Source organism: Dendropsophus ebraccatus, chromosome 15, assembly GCF_027789765.1.
Source record: "Dendropsophus ebraccatus isolate aDenEbr1 chromosome 15, aDenEbr1.pat, whole genome shotgun sequence".
Lineage (NCBI taxonomy): Eukaryota > Metazoa > Chordata > Amphibia > Anura > Hylidae > Dendropsophus > Dendropsophus ebraccatus.
Window position 1 is genome coordinate 36289753 of NC_091468.1, and position 22245 is coordinate 36311997.

The following is a 22245-nucleotide window of genomic DNA, read 5'->3' on the forward strand; positions in this document are numbered from 1 at the left end:
CATTCAAATACCGAATGATCGGATGCCAGCACGCTCCAGCTGCGCACATCTCTAAATATTTCTAGTCTTAAATGTGAAATTCTCTGAAGACTGTTCTTAGAAATTATTTTTTTTACTTTGGCATCACTATTATTTGTGTGAAAATTTTGTATGAGCATATCGCTTTCTAGGTAATTCACAAAACCATCATTACTAAATATATCTTACTGCTTAGGCTATATTTATATCTAAGCTTGCAGTGCAGGACTCTTCATAAAACAAATGCCAATGGTGACTATTGGACTCCAGTCATGTATCATAGGGTCTGTCAGGTTCTGTCATGGTGGGTGTCTTTTTCTACTGAAAAATGCTCTGTATGCTGTGCTATTTTTTACATCAAATGTGATGGAATCTGAAAGCGAGCCTCTGCAGCAGTTGTGAACCCAATCTGTGGTATTATGTCTGATTGTAGCTGCAGAATTTCAGCAGACAGACAAAATATTTAGATTTATGGTTGTGTGATGAAGAAGCAGAGGACTTGGGAGAAGGTGTGTAGAAGAAGAATCATTAAAACCTAATAAATTTTAAAATGAACCAGCACTTTATTCTAAGCCTCTTGTGTGTTCTATAGCAAGTTACCACCAGGCACTAACATTTGAAGGTAGATACGTATATTGTCTGTCCTGTCTGTCTCTGTCTATCTATCTATCTCCTATCTATCTATCTATCTATCTATCTATCTATCTATCTATCGTTCTATCTCCTATATATCTATCTGTCTATCTATCTCCTGTCTGTGTGTCTTTCTGTCTATCTATCTTTCTCCTATCTGTGTGTCTGTCTATCTATCTATCTATCTAGTATTGCACAGGCCAATTGAACTCTGTGATTTTTCTTTTCTCTAGATGCAACCTGGTGGAATCCTGAAACAATGGACGCCCTGAGTAAAAACTACCTTCAGCTTCTTATTGGGCTGTTCGATGTGATTGTCATGGGTGCCAGTGACGGATCGCACATTGCCAACTTCCGAGCTCTCATGGGTTTCCTATTTTCCGTATGTTCATTGTTACAATACTCCTCTTCTGTGTTTCACTTAATAGCTTGTCACATAGCTCAACTACATTTTATTTGTACATATCTGTAGGAAAATGCCATTTGGATCAGTAACGGGAGACTTGGCGTGCTAGGATTCACTAAGGATGATAGCTTGTTGTGTTCACCTCCAGCACTCTTTGCCTTGCTGGCTTCTTTCTGGAGGCAGTCAGCCCTAAATATCTTTTTGACTTTACAGTAAATCCTTTACACATTAATGGGCTTTATTGTGCTCCTAAGTCTTAGAGGGTATTGATTCACAATAGAAATCCAGTCTCCCTGAACAGAATACCATTTAGGTTTTATTCTGAGATTAATAAAACTATGAAGTTGTTGGTGGCTTTTTTGCTCATTCAGACTTAGGGAATGTGCACACTATGGAATCCCGACGGAACACTGTCACGGATTCCGCAGCTCACACCCACTCGTGGACTCTTGCAACTGCGTGCATCTTCGCTGCCCCCATAGGCTTCATTCAATGGTTTGCCAGATTCCGCCATCCACCCAAAGAATGAGCGAGTTAAGAATTGGCAAATTGGCAAAAAAAAAAAAAATGTAAAAAAAAAATAAAAAAGACTTTACCACAGCACTTCTAGCCAGGGAAATAGAGCAGAGACTGGCTGGTGAAAGCCAAGTCCTATATATCAATCAAGTGAGGGAGAGGTGGTGAGAGCAGAGACATATATACTGCAGCTCAAGTGTAGTCTCTTTACTTCTCTTTTCTTTCCTCGTTTTAGGGCTGTTTAAAGGGTCCGAGTAAATTGTTCAATTTCCTTTGTCTTCTTTGGACATATTCCTACAACGTCTCGAGTCCTTTGGGCTGCACAGTGAATGCAGTGTTGCAGACACAAGCTTTGTATATTGGCCAAGCCTTACTACTGTCAAAGGCAAAAAAGTTTGAATCAATTTCAACCCCAGGTAAGGTACATTTTAATCTTCATCTTCTATTCTTACCTTGGTCATGGGGTATCCTCTATCCTGGAAAAACGAAACTCTAATCCATCATTTGTAAATTTATGATTTTGTTATAGAGAATCCATAAGAACATGTCACGCTTAATAATCCATATAAGTTGTTTGAAATATCCAACGTGGTTTGGACCTTGTTGGCTTGCCTCTGAAACGTATTGGACTTTTCTTGTAGTATATCACATGTTCTTATGGATCTTCAATAAAGCCATGTTTAATGTGCTGGATTGTTATTCCGTTTCTTCAGGATTGTTGTTGCCACACACAGCTAAGCTTCCAACCTTTCCATAGTGCATGGTATAAAAGGGAATTTTCTCACAGTCAAAAGGTGGCATACCTCTACCTATATGTGTTACCATCCCACTTATGATCAGTGGTCAGGAGTGATCCCTAGAGGCAATAAGGTTTTCAATAAGGGGTAGGGAACCTTGGCTCTCCAGCTGTTGCAAAACTACAACTCCCATTATGCCTGGACAGCTAAAGCTTTGGCTGTCCAGGCATGATGGGAAATGTAGTTTTGCAACAGCTGGAGAGCCAAGGTTTCCCACCCCTGTTTTAGATGATGCACATTAAACTAATGGGCTGGTCTTGTTGGGTCCCCTTGGTAGCGTCTCTCCACTTAAGTTGTTGTGAAGAGCGCCTAGAACAACAAAAACCCCTTTATCGTTTCAGGATGGCTTAATGGCATGTATTAGATTTGCTGTATGCTGCTGCTGTTCACCTTATGACTTGTCTGTTTCATGCTTCTGTCCCACAGTGGCTGTGTCCTTGCTCATCAACCTTGGTAATCCTATAAGAGAGGTGCGTAGAGGAGCCATTGCCTGCCTAAGTGCCCTTAATGTGATGAAGGAATCCAAGCTTTACCCAGTCATACAGGGAGTGATGGAAAGAACTGAGGAAATAGTTGCTGATTCTAACTTTGTGGTTCAGGTATTTCCCAGGATTACTAGACACTACAGGGGGAGTACAGTGTAGCGTCTATGATAATTATAGTTGCTGTTCTGTCTGCAGGCATTAGCCGGTGTGTTCGAAGAGATGCAAACATCAGGCTCTGCCAAAGCCTCTAAGAAGCTCAGTGCATTGAAGGAACTTGTGAGCCTCCTACAGAACCCCAGCTGTCCGTCATATGTCGCTAAAGCTTTGCTGAGGGTCCTCCATGGTGTTAATGGCGAGGTATGTATGCATAATGTCAGTCATTGTTCACATGGGATTAGCTCAGAGAACCAGGGGTCTTATTGAAGTTCTTTATTTTACAACATTTTGCTTCACTCATAGGATGTAAATTTATTTTCCTGGATCTTTCTGGGTTGAGCATAATATACACTGCTCCAAAAAACACTTAAATAACACATCCTAGATCTAACTAAATTAAATATTCTCATTGAATACTTTGTTCTGGACAAAGTTGAATGTGCTGACAACAAAATCACACAAAAATCATCAATGGAAATCAAATTTATCAACCAATGGAGGCCTGGATTTGGAGTCACACACAAAATTAAAGTGGAAAAACACACTACTGGCTTTTTTCCTGGTAGCGCCTCTGGACACTACTCTGACAGACACAGCAAACCTCCTTGCCACAGGTTGCGTTGATGTGCCATCCTGGATGAGCCGCACTACCTCAGCCGCTTGTGTGGGTTGTAGAGTCCGTCTCATGCTACCACGAGTGTGAAAGCACCACCAAGATTCAAAAGTCACCAAAACATCAGCCAGAAAGCATAGGTACTGAGAAGTGGTCTGTGGTCCCCACCCAGTCCTTTTATTGAGTGTGTCTTGCTAATTGCCAATAATTTCCACCTGTGTCTATTCTATTTGCGAGAAAAACAAGGGAGGGGCGCCTCCTGATGCAATACTGATAAACAGGTCTCCTACCAGGGTGCAGACGTGACACACTCACCTGAGAGAGTTGTGCAATGGATAGGCACAACTCTATAGTAGGCATACAAAAGATAGCACCACAGGATACCATCAAACATGGGAGATAGGCAAGCAGAGGTGAGATCCACAATGGATCGCCGGGCCAAACAAAAACTGAGGGATTTTTGTTTTGTCCGGCAATCTATTGTGGATCTCACCTCTGCTGTTTCATTTGCAAAACAGCATGGGAAATAAATTGTCAATCAGTGTTGTTTCCTAATAATGTCAGAAAAAGTACAACCAGAACATTTGCACTGAAGCTTACTATGTCTGATCTTTTACTATTATTAATTGTATCAAAAACTGCGTATTGGAGAATCATCCTTTGACTTTCATTCTGCCGTGCAGGACATTCTGAATGAGTTATTTTCAGTCTTGGAAAGATTATTGAAGAAGGTGACTCAATCTACCGGTGATGTTCTACCAGATGAGGCCGTACTGCTTCACCTCATCCTGGGCAAGTTCAATGAGCATTCTGCCGGACTCTTATCTAAGGACCCTCAGTTTCTAGACATATTTATACAAGCTCTTAAGACTCCCCAAGTGGTCTTGAATGGGATGCCGTCCTTCCAGATTACTGCGATTGGACAAGTATGTTTTCTATTTACTCTGGTAGTTTCAGTTTTTTCTTTTTTTTTCCGTTGTTGTTTTTTTCTGTAAAATGTATAATGGAAGTTGTTTGTATATGATTGCTTAGGTTAAAACAGGAAACTTTCTATTAAATTATCTATTCCTTAAGGTGAGATAAGTGGTGTTGGAGTTTAGGCTAGAGATGAGCAAACTGCTTATCTAAATGAAGGGAAGCGCTTCTTTTGATCAGCGATCCACTCATCAAACCACCTCCCTGTCAGCGCTGCTTCGCTGTGTGCCGCTCCACCCCAGGTGCTGGGGAAAAGCTGGAGTTTCCCAGGATTGAATCCAACTTTTCCCACTATCCTGGGAGCAGTGGCATGGAGTGGAGCAGCGCTGAAAGGCCGGCAGCTTGATGCTTGGAGCGCTGATGAAACAAAGCCCTTTACTTTGTTTATATGAGCAATTCGCTCATCTCTAGTTTTTTCCATAAAAAATACAGTAAAAAAAAACCATCCATTCCATTTTGGATCCAATCCATCCAAATAAAATGTGGAATTCATAGTATGCGTTAGTTTTTTACTATCATGACCATTATGTTTGCAGTCAGTAGTATCTGTATATAACATGTTATGCTCAGATTGTTACTATATTTTTCTTTTTCTGTTAGATTACGAAGGCTTTCTTTTCTGCCCTTGATGGGACTGTCCAGCAGAAGCTGCTTGGTGCCCTCTTTGACTTGCTGGCAGAAAGTAAGAGTTCTGCATGTGTTCAGGCTGTCGGGAGTGCCTTTAAATCGGTAAGTCAGTGGTTGTAGTGATTGTGTGTGTATATAATGAGTACCCCTTCATATACTATGTTCCCTTCATATACCAGTTCTGTAACCTGTTATGTACAGTAGCTTTCCATGCAGGCTCATGTGTCCATCTTTCCTACAGATCTCTGTAAATGCTGTGCATATCAGTGCAGAACTTGAACCTCCTGGAAAAGACAAAGCGGTGACCTCTGTGCGACAAACCCGAAGGAATAAAATGCAGATTCAAAGGTACTATAAACATCTTATAGGAAAAATCCAGCAGAACTCAGTTTTTGATATGTGCTGACCCCTTGTTTGCCGTGAGTTCAACTTTAATAGTCCCCCAGTCATTAGCCCATTCAGATATATGGGTAGCCATGGAATACTTGGGGGGGGTGCCATGTCTGCCAGAGCAGAAGCTACTATTTCCTGTTTGAAAGGGAGACTTTAATCAATGTGTCTCTGTCATTGTAAAACTGGGGGTGCCCATGAACCCCTTTATTCTCCCAGCTGACTTACATGAGTAAAAGAATCCCTAGTCATTAGCCCATTCAGATAAATTGGTAGCCATGGTCAAGTTGTCATGGTAGTCATGGTCATGCGTCAAGTTGTCATCCCAGGCATACTTTGTGTGCAATTCCTATGGGTTAAATGACACGCATGCGTAGAAACTGTAGTTCAGATACAGCATGTAAGGAAGAAATTAATACTGTACATGCAAGGGAAGATTCAAAGTAAGAGGTTATGCTGACTGGATGGTTGATAGAGCAAAAAAGAAGCTGGACATGAGGAATAGAGAAGAACTTTTAAGTGACAAACTCAGAAAATAAAATAATAAAATAAAAAAAACGACGCTTGTTTTACAATATCGTCCCCAATTTAATAAAATAAAGTCTATTATAAATCAGAATTTATACATTTTGGGGCTGGGTTCACACAACGTATATTTCAGTCAGTATTGTGGTCCTCATATTGCAACCAAAACCAGGAGTGGATTAAAAACACAGAAATGCTCTGTTCACACAATGTTGAAATTGAGTGGATGGCCGCCATATAACAGTAAATAACGGCCATTATTTCAATACAACAGCCGTTGTTTTAAAATACCAGCAAATATTTGCCATTAAATGGCGGCCATCCACTCAATTTCAACATTGTGTGAACAGAGCCTTTCTGTGTTTTCAATCCACTCCTGGTTTTGGTTGCAATATGAGGACCACAATACTGACTGAAATATACGTAGTGTGAACCCAGCCTGAAGGAGGACTATATATTGGTCAAAATTTTAGCAAAGGTTATCAACATAGTGTCGTTTAATTTATAATATCTATCATTAATGTAGTATATAAGTGAGTATGGATAGGGTTATTGTCTATGTCCTCAGTGAGCTAGTGAACAGTTGCAGCTAATTTATATTTAGTCTTCACTTGCACTTCGGCCCATTATAACAATATCCACTTCTCTCGGTGATGCGGACAGACTTGATTCTGATAGAGGCGTGTCATGAGGGGAGGGGGTATCATTACACATCATGCACATGAAGAAATGGACTGCAACACTGGGATCGCCACACCAGCGCCAACCAGATAGTGAACAAAAATTTATTTCAGTAGGGCTGGGTTCACACTACGTTTTTGCAATCAGTTTTTTGCAAAAAAACAGATGAAAAACAAAAGCAGTTGTGTGCATCCATTTTGATCCTTTTTTCCATTGACTTCCACTATAAAAAAAAACTGGTTTTTTTTTAACGTACACAAAAAAACTTCATTTTTGTGATCGATTTATTTTTTTTTTTTTTAAAGAAAGTCAATGGAAAAACTGATGCACTTAATTGCATCCGTTTTTTTTTTCATCCGTTTAAAAAACAAAACAAAACGGATTGCAAAAGCGGGGTGTAAACCCTGCCTAAGCGAATTGTTTCATTCACTTTTAATTTTTGTACTAATATGGTGGTATAAGGTCAGTTTCTTATGATTCTTTGTATCACGTGCTGGTTCAGGAAACAGCAGACTGATGCGGTAGAAGAAGGAAGTGTGAACTGGTCCAGAACTACACTGATCCTAGAACTGCTTCAACACAAGAAAAAGCTGAAGGAACCACAACACTTGGTGCCTACTCTGTTCTATCTGTTGTCAAGGTATGGAGATGGCATTTGAAAGGAGTATTCATCTGTCTTAGTAGAAATTGCATATGGAAATACTGTAGATGAATTTACAGTCTGAGTTTAAGGATTTATTTCTGTAGTAGCTAGACAGATTTGCCAGTATGAGAGAAGTAGTGATAGTTAGAGACGGGTTCGGGTTTGAGTCCATCCGAACCAGAACGTTCGGTATTTGATTAGCGGTGGCTGCTGAACTTGGATAAAGCTCTAAGGTTGTCTGGAAAACATGGATACAGCCAATGACTATATCCATGATTTCCACATAACCTTAGGGCTTTATCCAAGTTCAGCAGCCACCGCTAATCAAATGCCAAAAGTTCGGGTTTGGATGGACTCGAGCATGCTCCAGGTTCGCTCATCTCTAGTGATATGAGATATTTGGGAACATTAAAAGGATCATCACCTTACTTTTGTAAAAGAAAACTAGGAAAAGACTAGGTAGACTTCCCTGCCGTCTTAGCAGCAGTAGTAGTAGTAGTTTACTTTGGAGGAGTAGACAGCTGATGGCTAGGGAGTATATTAGTGTAGGCTCACTGGAGATGGGCGTCTGGTTTTGATTGACACTTAAGATTATTCTTCCTGACATTTCTATTTCAATTCTAGATGTCTTGAGCCCTCAGACCTAGAGCATGGAAACATGGAGTACACTAAGCAGCTCATCCTTAGCTGTCTTCTCAACACCTGTCAGAAAGTTTTACTTGATAATAAGCAGAATGCTAAAGGTAAGAGAACAGATTGTTCGGATTATGTTTAAAAGGGTTCTCTGGACCTAGTTGTCCTGTCCTTGCTATAGGTCTGTGGTATTAGATCATTAGGGGTCTGACTTCTGGCCTCCCTGTCGATCAGTTATTTGATGGAGTTGCAAGGCTCATGCAAGTGCTGCACCCTCCTTAGGGTCCATTTACACAGAAAGATTATCTGACAGATTATCTGCCAAAGATTAGAAGCCAGGAATGGATTTGAAATGAGGAGAAATCTCAGGCTTTCCTTTATGACCTGTTCCCTGTTTATAGTCTGTTTCTGGCTTTGGCTTCAAATCTTTGGCAGATAATCTGTCAGATAATCTTTTTGTGTAAATGGACCCTTAGTGTATACAAGCGCCATGTTGTTAGTTGTGGTGGTGCAAGGTACTGCAACATTGCTTCTGAGCATGTACTATACATTTTGTGCCTGTGCTCGGCAGTCTCTTAAAATTACAGTAGGTGCTCAATAATGCACTAAAGGTTGTTACTGTGGACTGAATGGGCAGTGTTTAAAGTGTCACTGTCGTATTTTATTTTATTTTTTTGCAGAAATCAATAGTCCAGGTGATTTTAAGAAACTTTGTAATTGGGTTTATTAGGCAAATATGCCATTATCTGCATTCAAAAAGCCTTTTCCCAGGTCCCCCCCTCCTCTATCTCATTCACTGCTCATTATCAGGGAATTGTGTCCTGTTGCATTAGACGTGCCCCTGACTGTTCTATGGAGAGGGGAGGGGGGAGGAGGGAGATTAGTCGGCAGCAGAGATTCAAAGGTCAGAGAGGTCAGTGCTGAGTTAAGAGAAGATAGCCCAGTGATGTAGCTGTAAATTAACTCTTTGTTGTCCTGATTTGGTGCCTCATTTCCCTCCACCCCTCCCCTCTCCATAGAGAACAATGAAGACAGGTGGGGGGGAGGGCTTCATACTGCTTTCTCATGATAAAAATGCTTTTTTCGGCTAATAAACCCAATTACGAAGTTTCTTAAAATCGCCTGTACTATTAATTTCTGCAAAAAAAATAAAATAATTAAACGGTAGTGACACTTTAAGTATACGGCAGTGTATGCCAGCCAACATGTACCCTCCATGTAGTTGCCTATTACTCCTGACAGAGCCAGGAGAAGTGTGCGCTTAGCACTTTCTCTCCCAACCCATATCTTGCACAACCCAGAACACGCACAAGTGAGAAAAAGCAGCATCTGTTTGTGGGCATCTTCTACCTCATTCTAGTGATGGGTGAAGGTCTGAATACCTGGACAATCAATATTTTTCACGTTCCTCTATGAAGTGACAGGAATGCTTTATTGTATTGTTACAGAATTTAATTTTAAATTATTTTCTAGAAATTCTGGATGAAGAAAAATTCAATGTGGAGCTCATTGTGCAGTGTGTCCGGACTTCTGAGATGCCACAGACTCATCATCATGCTCTTCTTCTCCTGGGAACCGCTGCTGGAATCTTCCCTGTAAGGACTCATAGCTGTAATATTGCTGATCTGTAGATCTGGAAGACATTGGCCTTTGACTTTCTGTGGGTTTGAGATCATTCGGTTTGAGGTCATTCAGCAATGATTATCTGGGAACACGATATTTTTATTAAGGGGCTTTCTGTCTTGCAAGAACACTGTTTTTATTGTCTTCATTCCTTGTCTTCTCAAACTAACCTTTTTTCTGGTATTGATAAATTTGTTTCCAGGATAAAGTACTTCACAACATCATGCCGATCTTCACTTTCATGGGAGCCAGTGTTATGCGACTGGATGACAGCTATAGTTTCCAAGTCATCAGTAAGACCGTACAGACCGTGATTCCAGCACTAATAGAGGTATAGTATAATAATAATGGATAAGGATACAACTTGAAAATCTCTTGCAAATGCAGTGCACCAAGTTATGTAGATCCATTGGTTACTCGATTGATAATAAGAACAAAAGAACATAGACAGGCACTCTGTAAATATCAAAAAAATGCAACTGAGGGAGTGCCTAGCAATACCCCATGAAAATCCACATACATAATACTCAGCTAAATGAAAGTTAAAAATAAAAAGAGCAAGAACTGTTGAAGTCAAAAACTGTGTTTTAAAAATCTGTTTAGTGTGGTATGCAGCAAGGTGGATTCTCTTTTTATACTTTTCTCATCTTCTCATTTTCTGTTTTCTCTCGGATACAGACAGGAGAACAAACCTCCAAGGAGACTAAAGAAAGTGTGGAGCAGGTGGTCAGGAAGATCATTCATGTGTTTGTGGATGCCTTGCCCCATGTCCCAGAACACAGACGACTGCCCATCTTATCCCAGCTCCTGGACACTGTGGGAGCAGAGAGATTCCTCTGGGTGCTCTTAGTTCTTCTCTTCCAACAACACGTGACTAAGACTGTGACTGCGGCTAGCAATGGGGAAAAGGTGAGACCAGGCACTTTTGTAGGGGAGTGTACAGGAGATTTGCTTACATGTTAAAAATTTTGATTGGTTGGGGTCTGGGTGGTTGAAACTACCACTGATCGCCAGTGGGGTTTTCCAATTTTCATTCTCAGTGGAGCTGCTGGAAAGAGTCGAGTGCTGTACTTGTCTCTCCCCAGTGGCTTAATGGAGAATGAATAGAGCTGCAGGTCATGAGCCAACCCGTGTCTCCATTAAAAGCAAAAGAGGCAGGATTCTGAACTAAAGATTTTCTTTGGGGGAGGGGGGGCACAGATGTCAGAACTGGATCCCCCCCCCCCCCCCACACACACACACACACTCACACAACTCTCATGCTTGTCCCCTATCCTGTGGATTTCTTTTTCCAATGTTAAACACACAGTGAAAGACCAAGGAATGGTTAATCATTTCATCAGCTGATCGCCTAATATTTAATATTGGTTGGCTGCACATCACCCTGTTTAAACAGGATTTATGTGGCTGACAAGGGATAAAAGTGAAGGACTACACACGTGATGCATTCATCATTTATGCATCTAGGGTTGTTCGATCATTGAGCCATGAAAAAGCTTAAAGGGGTTGTCCACGGAGTAGAAGACAGCTGAAGCCTTCTGCTCCTAAGCCCTCAGTTCCTGTGATTCCATGTCTTGGGAGTAAACTTTCCAATACGTGGAGGAGCGGGTATATATTATGATTAGAGATGAGCGAACCTGGAGCATGCTCGAGTCGATCTGAACCCGAACTTTCAGCATTTGATTAGCGGTGGCTGCTGAACTTGGATAAAGCACTCAGGCTATGTGGAAAACATGGATATAGTCATTGGCTGTATCCATGTTTTCCAGACAACCTTAGAGCTTTATCCAAGTTCAGCAGCCCCAGCTAATCAAATGCCGAACATTCGCTCATCTCTAATTATGATCATTGTGTGGAGGGGGGGGGGCCGTGAAACCACACCAACATACAATGTCCAGTAGTAGCATCATGTGGTGTTACATGCCCATGGTGATCACAATATGCACCCATCCCCTTCTTGTCTCGGAAGGCTTACTTAAGACAACCCCTTAAATAAAAAAAAAAACGCTAATCTGCTAGATTGTATTGGGCATGGGTCTGCCAGTCTTAAAGGCACCTACTCTTCCAGAAATTAGTAGTAGTTGAAATGACCTATATAAACCAAGCGAATTGTATAAATGTATACTCTTTAAATTGTGTAATATACATCCATCTCTTTTCACCGTTACTAGATATATACTTATTCTCCCCAGGATGCGGTGTTGGAGCGGGACACAGAGTTTTGGGTGTCAGTGTGCTGTGAATTCAGTGTCCAGAATCAGCTGGAGAGTTTAATCAGTATTCTAAAATTCCTCGCCAATCTTCCAGAAAACAAAGAAGACGGTGAGTGTGAGCGCCATGTCCGCAGTCTGGTGAGTTAGATTTCACACAGATTTGAATCATAATGTGATCCTGTTTCTTCTCAGATGATCACGAACAGAAGAAAACCAAGGTGCGGAAGCAAAAAGTCCACAAGGAAGACACAGAACTTTTCAACGTGGAAACCCATTCTGCTAAGCAGCTGCGTCATTTAAAGTTTTTAGCCGTGTCTTTAATGGCAAACCTCTTGGCTTCTCACACTTTTGTCGGCAAGGTATTTATTCATACTAGTAGCTTGTTTTCTTTTACTTGGGCGCGTCTTCAGTATTGTAGAACATTGACTATATTTTGTATTTTTCAGGTGGTTGAATGCGAAGCTGCCGAGGAATTACAAGAACTGGAACAAAGGTATGCTATGTAACGAATAATGGTATAAGTAGTGTTGAGCGGAGAGGCTAAACTGTTCTACTTCGGCAACGTTATCCAAACCTGAAGGTTCTTGTAATTGGTGGGGGCCCCCACAGATCAGCTATCTTCTGGATAGGAAATAATGTTGGGTCTTGGAATAACACCTTTAAGCCTCTTAACAAACAGTATAATTGAAATGAAGGACCAAAAGAAACTAAAACCATTACAATGACAGCATCCCTTATAGCTAGTGTTCAGCGGAGAGGCTGAACTGTTTGGGTTTTTGAATTTTACCCTAACGCTCAGCATTTGACTCCCCGCAGCTGCAGAGGTTAGATGCTTATAAATCTTCATTAATCTGGTTGACTAGAAGAAAAAAAAGATCTGTTTGTGGTTTCATGAATAGCATAACATGATACATTTCTTTACTTGTGTTATTGCAGGATACTGGAGGAGGTTCTCTGCTATATAAAAATAGTGGCAGGTTCTGTTGAAGCAAATGCAGATAAACAAACAGCAAAGTTTTGGCGGGCTCTTCTCAACAAGTCCTATGAACTGCTGGACAAGGTACGTTCTAATAACAAGTTCTCATGCATAATTGGAGATGTTTAGATATTAGCTAACCATCTAGATAGGTGAGGAAAGGGGGTTTAAATTGGCAATATGACTTAGGGTAGCTTCACACTTACAGAATTCGTGGTGGATTTCACGGTGCGAAATCCGCTGCGAATCCTGGTACTGTGATTTTCAGTGGTGGTACATACCCGCAGCGGAATTTTCATACCAGCCAGCCCCTTTAACTCCCCACTGCCCGCAGCATACATTACCTGTTAGGCACAGCAGCTGCATCTGAAGCTCCCGGCTCCGGTCAGTCCTGCTCAGCCAATCAGTGTACAGCCCTGCCGCAGTCACTGATTGGCTGAGCGGGACCGATGGGAGACGGGAGCCTCAGATGCAGCAATAGAGACATTCCCTATTGTAAGCCTATGGAAATAGCTTCTTGCAGCAAGCAGGGGAGTAAAACACTCAGCTGAGAGCTTCTTCTGGCTTTATCTAATGATGGCTGTGGTTCTGAACACCCAGACCCTGATGGATCATAACTTCTGACTGTCTAAATTTTTATAAATTGACTGGGACTTTTTAAACTATACTTGTCAGAAAAAGAAAAAAAAAAGTTTGACATGTCAGAAAATATAGACTTAAGAATGGCTAGCACATCCAGTACCACTATTAACACTGTGCAGGTGAGCGCTGCCTTGGCTTCTATACAGACACAAAAACAGATAAGTGCAACAGTATGCTGCAAATACCAAGACATATGGCTAAATCTAGATATTTAGAATTGCAACACAGCTATAGAAGAAATAGTAAAAAAATGAGGTTCCTGGCATACCATTTGATCAAATAGTTTGTACCATCCCACCACATTAAGGTGACCTCAGACACAGGATGGAACCTACACTGTATGTGATGGGATGCCACACATTATTTGATCAAATGGTATGCCAGGAACCTCATTTTTATATTTTTTCTATAGCCGCTCTGTGTCAGTGTGAAGAGATGTGCCCCATATACTCACATAATGTGGCCATCTCATCATGTGACACAGAGCCGGGAGAGGACTGTGCTGAGTACAGACTTCTCCCAATCAGTCACAATCTTAAATTGCTGGGCCGGTTCTGGGGTCTTCCTGATCAGTGTGATTTACCTATTTTTGTGTTGAAGGTTAATGGTTTGTTGCCTACTGAGACCTTTATCCCTGTGATCCGCGGACTCATGTCCAATCATCTGCCATCTGTGAGACGTAAAGCAATGGATCTCCTTAACAACAAGTTACAGCATCGAACACAGTGGAAAGAAGAACAGGTAATACATGAAATAAAATCCAGCCATTTATTTCTCCTAACTTGAAACAACCTCCCTCCAACTGGGCTTCAGTAGGGCGCAGGTCCAAGGAGTGCATGAAGGAATGATTAAAAGTTAATATGATATTTATTTGAAACATTCATGGCGACAAAACGCGTTTCCAAACCGCTCCGGTTTCTTTCTCAAGTGTCAAGGGATGACACTTGAGAAAGAAACCGGAGCAGTTTGGAAATGCGTTGTCACCATAAATGTTTCAAATAAATATCATATTAACTTTTAATCATTCCTTCGTGCACTCCTTGGACCTGCGCCCTACTGAACCCCAGTTGGAGGGAGGTTGTTTCGAGTTACATTATCATCCATTTTATGGTGAAGCTAGGGAACGGCTGCCGTCCTACTATTTGCCTTTGCTGAGTGTTGTGCCTCCCTTTGCACAACCTCATCAGGTGAGAGCTTCTATATTTCTACTCTTACCTGTGTGTTTCATCTGCTTTGTGCTATGGAGCGCTGTTACAATTTCTTTTGCTATTTATTCCTCCTAGACTACCCAGACATGGATCCCTAGCACTTTCAATAATTGCCATTTTAGTTTAGTTACTATTATTCGGGAGTTTCATAAGCAATAATGTTATAATATTCTTAGTGCATTTAGTACTGGTACTAAATATTCTCAGTGCATGTACATGTGTAATGTTTTATGTTGGCAAAATTTTTTAAAGTAACATCTTTTACCCCTTTTTAATAGATCGTGTTACTTTTGGGACTTGTTGAGGACTTACTTTCTGTTGCACAAAAGAAAGGAAACTTAGAAGGAGACGAACAAGCCATCAACAGGCAGACGGCTCTCTACAGCTTAAAACTGCTCTGCAAGTGTTTTGGTGCGCATAGACAGCAAGTATTTGTTCCTGTTCTCAATGCAGTAGTGGATCTTATATCTGCGGAGCAGCCAGAAGAGAAGAATGTGGTAGGCAGTGCTTTACTGTGCATTGCTGAGATTACCGGCACCATCAGGGCCCTCACCATTCCACAGCTGCCCAGGTACGCTGCTAGTACAAGTATCTCATCTGTTCCAGTAGGACATGTGATGTGATTTATGTGATTTGTATTAGGACCTCTGTAATGCTTGGGCAATACAGGATCCTAATATTCTTTAGCTTTTTTTTTTTTTTTTATCTCAGACATTCAGCATTGGTACATAAGGCAGAAGATTGTGGGCAGAAAAAGACCACTTGGTCCATCTAGTCTGCCCTTATTTCCTTTCTTATAATATTATTTCCTTCTTTATGATCTTATATATGTTAATTGTGTATATAGGTTTAAATTATGTTATTGTAGATTTATCAACCACATCTGCTGTTTGTTTGTTCCAAGCATCTACTACTCTTCCAGTAAAGTAATATTTTCTCACGTTGCTTCTGATCTTTCCCCCAACTAACCTCTCACTGTCCTCTTGTTCTTCAGTTCAGTTTAAAAAAAAAAAAAAAAAAACACTTCCCTCCTAAACTTTATTTAGTCCTTTAACATATTTAAAGGTTTCGCTCATGTCCACCCTGTCACCATAAAAATGCTACCTAAGCTATCACCATTATGTTATAGAGCAGAAGGAGCTGAGCGGATTGATTATATATCGTTATAGGAAAAGATTCATTATAACTTGTAATTTATTGATTGAAGTCTCTAATGTTCCATTCTAAAGAGTCCAGTCCATTGAGTGACACCGCCCACCGGACTCCTTAACACAGAAGGATTTGGGATATCAATCAACGTTACAAGTTATACTGAATCTTTTCTCACAAAGTTCTATATGAATCTGCTCATCTCTACCTGCTCCATAACATGATGGTGATAGATTAGATAGCATTGTCTTGGTGACAGGTTCCCTTTAATGTACAGGTTATCAATGGAGACATTTTTATGTATGTATGTGCCCTAATAATGTTTATTACCTGCCCTTATTTCCAGACTGATGCCCGCTCTTATCAGTACCTTAAAACATCGGAAGGAGCTGCTTACTAGTGAGATTCACCTGCTGAGCACAGTCACTGCCTTCCAGAAAGTGGTGGAAACTCTCCCACATTTCCTGAGTCCCTACCTACAAGACTCATTGCTTCAGGTCAGTGCATTTTTGTTTTGCTTATAAATAAGACACCAAAACCGGCCTCTACATGTTCATATATCTTTTGAGTCCCCATGACCATTATGGTTCAGGGTTCCAGCGTGTCTTTCGGTTGCAGCATGTTGTACTTTTTGTTATTTTTGTGGATTTTTCCCTACGGACTTACACTGGGAAAGTCTCCACAATAACCATTACCACAGTACCGTGACATGGTTTCCTCCAGAAATAAATCTAGGAACATTTGCTAGAACTGCAAAGCTAGATGTGGTAGCAATGGGGGGGAGGGGGTTAATTTGATTACAGCTAATAAAGGCAGTCAATTTTTAAACACAGGCAAGTGCACGCCTAACCAGACTGGGATCAAGGTCCGGAATAATCCTAAAAGCAAGCAGATGGAGACAGCACTTGAATAGTGAAAAAAAATAATCTGTGCATAGGTGTGAATAAAGCCACTTATTTTTTCACTTTTCAAGGGCTGTCTCCATCTGCTTGCTTTTTAGTTAATTTTTAGTCTTATCATATACACTACTTAGACCCATATAGCTATATGGCAAATACATTAATTTAGCAAATGTGTCTCCTTCTCCTGATATGCTGCTCTTTCCCTTCCATTGTTGACAGCTCATTGTCTAGGTTACCGACCACCTCTCTGCTCTAAAAGCAATGGTCGTCTCAGTGTATATATGCATACTAATTACATATGTGTATATATTGTACAGTATATGTACTGATTGCCAGCTGCTGCAGGCTTTGGGACCATATGTAATCCCGGCTTGTGAAGGGCGCAGGTGTCCAAGGTACCACAGATAGCGGTAGTTATTGCATTGAAGGAATATTTATTAAAAAACGACGCGTTTCGGCCGCCAAATATAAGGTGGCCTTTCTCAAGTTTACACAGAGTGATGATAAACATGGGTTTAAGTAGTATACAGACCGGTTAAGTGAATAATCACTTCCGGGTTCATTACATGTATAGGGGGAGTGCCCTAAGTGTGGGCAAGTCCATTGGTCTATCGGAAAATAGATACAAATCACATTACCAATACTGTATATAGAAAGGGGATCTATAACTTACATTTCCCCGAGAGTCCGGAGGACAGCGTCTGCGTCCGGCTGGGTCACGTGAGCGGCCGAGCGTCATGACGTCAATGCGGACGTGCGCAGCGGCATCATGTGATTCCGGAGTTCCGGAGACGTGGCCTGCGGAACCTACGTAGAGAGGATTCAGAATAGTAAAATAACGTAAAAGGCGTATATGCCGAAATATAAGCGTTGCTGGTATACAGGTGTGAGAGATACAGAGAATATTAAAAATAACATAGATACAAACCAGATATCTAACAAATAGATAATCTATTACAAGACCAATATCAGAATATATATATGTAGACAATGTAATAATGGTTAAAATGACTATATTCTCATCGCCATCTAGTGGTAAAAAACCAATAGGCAGAATAGCTATTCTGCCTATTGTTTTTTTACCACTAGATGGCGATGAGAATATAGTCATTTTAACCATTATTACATTGTCTACATATATATATTCTGATATTGGTCTTGTAATAGATTATCTATTTGTTAGATATCTGGTTTGTATCTATGTTATTTTTAATATTCTCTGTATCTCTCACACCTGTATACCAGCAACGCTTATATTTCGGCATATACGCCTTTTACGTTATTTTACTATTCTGAATCCTCTCTACGTAGGTTCCGCAGGCCACGTCTCCGGAACTCCGGAATCACATGATGCCGCTGCGCACGTCCGCATTGACGTCATGACGCTCGGCCGCTCACGTGACCCAGCCGGACGCAGACGCTGTCCTCCGGACTCTCGGGGAAATGTAAGTTATAGATCCCCTTTCTATATACAGTATTGGTAATGTGATTTGTATCTATTTTCCGATAGACCAATGGACTTGCCCACACTTAGGGCACTCCCCCTATACATGTAATGAACCCGGAAGTGATTATTCACTTGACCGGTCTGTATACTACTTAAACCCATGTTTATCATCACTCTGTGTAAACTTGAGAAAGGCCACCTTATATTTGGCGGCCGAAACGCGTCGTTTTTTAATAAATATTCCTTCAATGCAATAACTACCGCTATCTGTGGTACCTTGGACACCTGCGCCCTTCACAAGCCGGGATTACATATGGTCCCAAAGCCTGCAGCAGCTGGCAATCTGTACTATCTATCGTACGACTCCCTTGAACGTACCCCGGCAGGAGCTGCGGTGTCCTACTCCTTATGCCTGCTATAGAGTTGTGCCTATAATCCAGCACAACTCCCCTAGGTGAGTGCAACACCCCCCCTTTTCCGTGCCTGACACTTTTCTACCATTATTTATTGCACCAGGAGGCGCCCCCGTTTCTTCTCCTTCTTTTCTCCCTACAGTATATGTACGCTATATCATTATACATCTACATTGTACCTATATATACACCTGCCAGAGGGGGCGGGTCTGTAACCTAGACAACGAGCTGTCAACAATGGGAGGAGCAGCATATTAGGGGACGAGGCAAGTTTGCTAAATAAATGTATTTGCAAAAATATTTAACATGACAAACCCTAAAAGCTTAGCTTTGTTAGTTGGGATGAAAATACCCCTTTAAGTATCATGCATTTGGCCAGATGTATAGCAGAGATTTGCAGTGTATCCTTTCCCACATTGTTGTTTGATTAAAGGTTTCCATCCCACATGTCCCTGCCAAGAAAAGAACTGTCAAAGTGTCTCCTTTGGAGGGAAAGATGGCGTGGGGGGATATAGGACCTTGTGCCTAAGTTATAACCCCTCTTACCCATCAGGGAGGATGTCTGCCCTCTGTCACAATTAGGAGCAAGCTGAGACATGTATTTACTAGAGATGAGCAAGCCTCGAGCTCGGTTTTGTTCGTCCAGATCAGAGTGTGCAGCATTTGATTACCGGTGGCTGAAGAACTTGGATACAGCCCTAGGGAGTCAGGAAAACATGGATACAGCCCATGGCCTATGGCTGTGTCCCTGTTTTCAAAGTAGCCTTAGGGCCACATCCAACTCCATCAGCCACCAGTATTCAAATGCCAAACGCTCATGTCTGGATGATTGTGACTGTGACCTTGAGGTTCGCTCATCTCTAGTTCTCACCCCCTGCACCTAATCTGTATGTTTACATGTGTTTACGGGCATCTGGATCAGAGTTTTTGGTCTCTACAGTTCTGGTGACATGATAGGGTCACGTCCATGAACCCTGCACTTATTGAATTTGTATGGAAGGAGTCTTGGAATATGTTACTTTTAGCCACAAACATGAATGTTTTGCAAAACATTTGTTAAAAAATTGCATGAAGGTGCCTATTATTGTCAAGCTCAGGGTAACCCTTCCACAGTGGGCCAGGTCTATAGTGGAGTATAATAGGATGTGTATGTGTGTGTGCATGTATGTATATATGTATGTGTATATAATATATAAAACTTTTCATATATATATGAACATTGTGCTGGCAGCAGTAGTGTTAAGTAAACATACAAGCACTATACAGATGCCTGTTGACTCATGGCCTTGTGGCGCTCCTGATGAGTGATTTTTGTGGTTACCTAGGTTACACGTCTGGATAAGATTGCTCTCAAAGTCGGACCCACGTCTCCGCTCTCAGTCAGGGTGACAGCTCTGAAAACAACTTTGGCAACAAAACTAGCAGCCAGAGTCCTTCTTCCGGCTGTCACCCAATGCTATTGTCATCTTCTGGAGAGCCAGCAGGTAAGTGTGACATTTTATTTCCCCTCGCCATATGATTAGCCATACTTAACCTGACTACCCGTCTATAAGAGGCAGGCGATAAGTTCTAGCAGGGTACGGACATAATTGGAATGTATTCTCTGCTCCCGCTGCCCTAAGGTAGAAAATGTTCTATATCCATCATTATGTATTCTTCGCTGTTTAGCACTTTTACTGATCTTTTATTGAAGGGCTTAGGCTGCCCTACATAAAGCCATTCACAATCAGGAAAGGAACTGTTTTACTGCCGACCGTGTATGAATATGCCGCCGGCTTTAGTGGGACTCCATCAATACTAACAGGAAACCACATGATTTATGGCTTTATTATTACCGCAAGTATTCTTTTGCAGAAAAAAAACTCTTACCTCCTGCAGACAAGTGTGGATAGTGATTACTCTTCAACTCTATGCAGTCAAATCTGTTCTTAACTTGTTGAAATAAATGACCTCTGTCTGTTCGGTACAAGCCATGTCCTATTTATTATACAGGATATAGCCACATAAATAGTGCATGTGAAGTTCAATGAATTTGGACACATTTTACGTTATGTATTTTGTGCCGATCATGAATTATAGGGATGAGCAAGGCTTCCAAATTTTTAAAGAGGATTTGCTCGCATTGGCCAACAGATTCAATTCAGGTTACATTGCAGCAGCAATTTTGTACAGAAGCAGGGACTGAACTTCCAATACAGATCTGTACACACTCCTGCCTTAAAGGGATATTTCTGCAATGAGCTAGATTGGTAGGGGTTCAACCACTGGGACCCTCACTGTTCCCTAGAAAGTCCTGTGTCTGTCATAGTGGTGTTGGAGCATGCAAGTGGCTGCCCCATTCAAGCACTAAGGGACTGACGGAATGGTCTTCTTGACTCTCTTCTTCCTGTTGACTTTTAATATAGAGGCAGTATTCATACTTGTGTGGAGGGGGGCAGGGGACCCCCACAATCTAGCAGTAGATAGGTGATACCTTTGTATTACTGGATAGAGCACTTTTAAAGCAGCTCAAAGTTGTTTGCTAAACTTCACAAATATCTCATGCACCAGTCTCTTATCCCAGTGTGCAACACTATCTCTATACAGTTCTTTTTTAAAATGTGTACAGATGTGAAAAATGTAGCTTAATGGTGTGCATTTTATATTTAGCAAAAGTGCCTTGGATCTCTAATGGACATACTAAGGGAACACATCGCTACAATGGAGAAACAGCAGCTGTCATCTCATCAGTCTGAACTGACCACATTCTTCCTGAAAGCCCTGGATTATAGAGCAGAACATACAGAGGTGAGCAGAATATGGGGAGAGCCTGGAGACATATATTGTGTGTGTGTATATATTGTGTATGTGTATGTGTATATGTATAGAGAGATAGATTAATATATAATATTTCTACTAAAAACTCATATTTTTAGTAGAAATAATATATTTGTGTTTGTGTAATTATCTTGAGTCATGGAAGTGACTTGGGTTATTTCATGTTAGCTGATCCGTGCTAGAGCAGATTGTTGTGGGCAATGTAGCCATAAACTTTATCTCTTTTACAGAGTGACCTAAAAGAAGTGGGTGACATGGAAGGACATATCATTAACTGTTTCATCATCATGATCATGAAGCTTTCAGAAGCCACTTTTAGACCACTTTTCTTTAAGGTATGACGAATTTAATATATAAAATGTATTTGCTTCCTACTGTATATGTATAGTGGCTGTATATGATTTAGGGAGACTGATGGGGTTCAGGTACTGCCATTGGCTATGGTGTTGTCTTTACAGCAGAATGTGTTGGTGTGGTACAGACTCTATAAAATATCTTTTATTTTTTGAATTACTCATGTTCCCTACTTTTTGACTGTTCACAGCTCTTTGACTGGTCCAAAACAGAAGGCGCCTCCAAGGAGCGACTCATCACCTTCTGCCGCTTGGCTGATTTCATCGCTGACAAACTCAAAGGGCTTTTTACCCTGTTTGCCGGCCACCTTGTTAAGCCTTTTGCCGAGATATTGAATCAGACCAATGCAATGAAGACTGGTATGTTACATTCTGCCTGCTTCTGTTCTTGTCACAAGTCAACT

General features: G+C 41.1%; 1 protein-coding gene across 1 annotated transcript in view; it reads left to right on the top strand.

Annotated features, from left to right (window-relative positions):
- The window catches only part of HEATR1 (HEAT repeat containing 1), a 51459-nt gene that overhangs the window by 25195 nt on the left and 4019 nt on the right, over window positions 1-22245 (top strand). The window contains exons 19-41 of the mRNA XM_069954365.1: window positions 885-1033; window positions 1809-1989; window positions 2797-2969; window positions 3051-3212; window positions 4308-4550; window positions 5200-5328; window positions 5468-5574; window positions 7325-7462; window positions 8090-8208; window positions 9572-9693; window positions 9924-10052; window positions 10400-10630; window positions 11914-12043; window positions 12127-12293; window positions 12381-12427; window positions 12871-12994; window positions 14153-14293; window positions 15039-15331; window positions 16256-16406; window positions 19997-20155; window positions 21321-21458; window positions 21719-21823; window positions 22033-22201. Coding sequence (XP_069810466.1) covers window positions 885-1033; window positions 1809-1989; window positions 2797-2969; window positions 3051-3212; window positions 4308-4550; window positions 5200-5328; window positions 5468-5574; window positions 7325-7462; window positions 8090-8208; window positions 9572-9693; window positions 9924-10052; window positions 10400-10630; window positions 11914-12043; window positions 12127-12293; window positions 12381-12427; window positions 12871-12994; window positions 14153-14293; window positions 15039-15331; window positions 16256-16406; window positions 19997-20155; window positions 21321-21458; window positions 21719-21823; window positions 22033-22201 — 3507 coding nt within the window. The remainder of the gene's footprint in view (window positions 1-884; window positions 1034-1808; window positions 1990-2796; window positions 2970-3050; window positions 3213-4307; window positions 4551-5199; window positions 5329-5467; window positions 5575-7324; window positions 7463-8089; window positions 8209-9571; window positions 9694-9923; window positions 10053-10399; window positions 10631-11913; window positions 12044-12126; window positions 12294-12380; window positions 12428-12870; window positions 12995-14152; window positions 14294-15038; window positions 15332-16255; window positions 16407-19996; window positions 20156-21320; window positions 21459-21718; window positions 21824-22032; window positions 22202-22245) is intronic.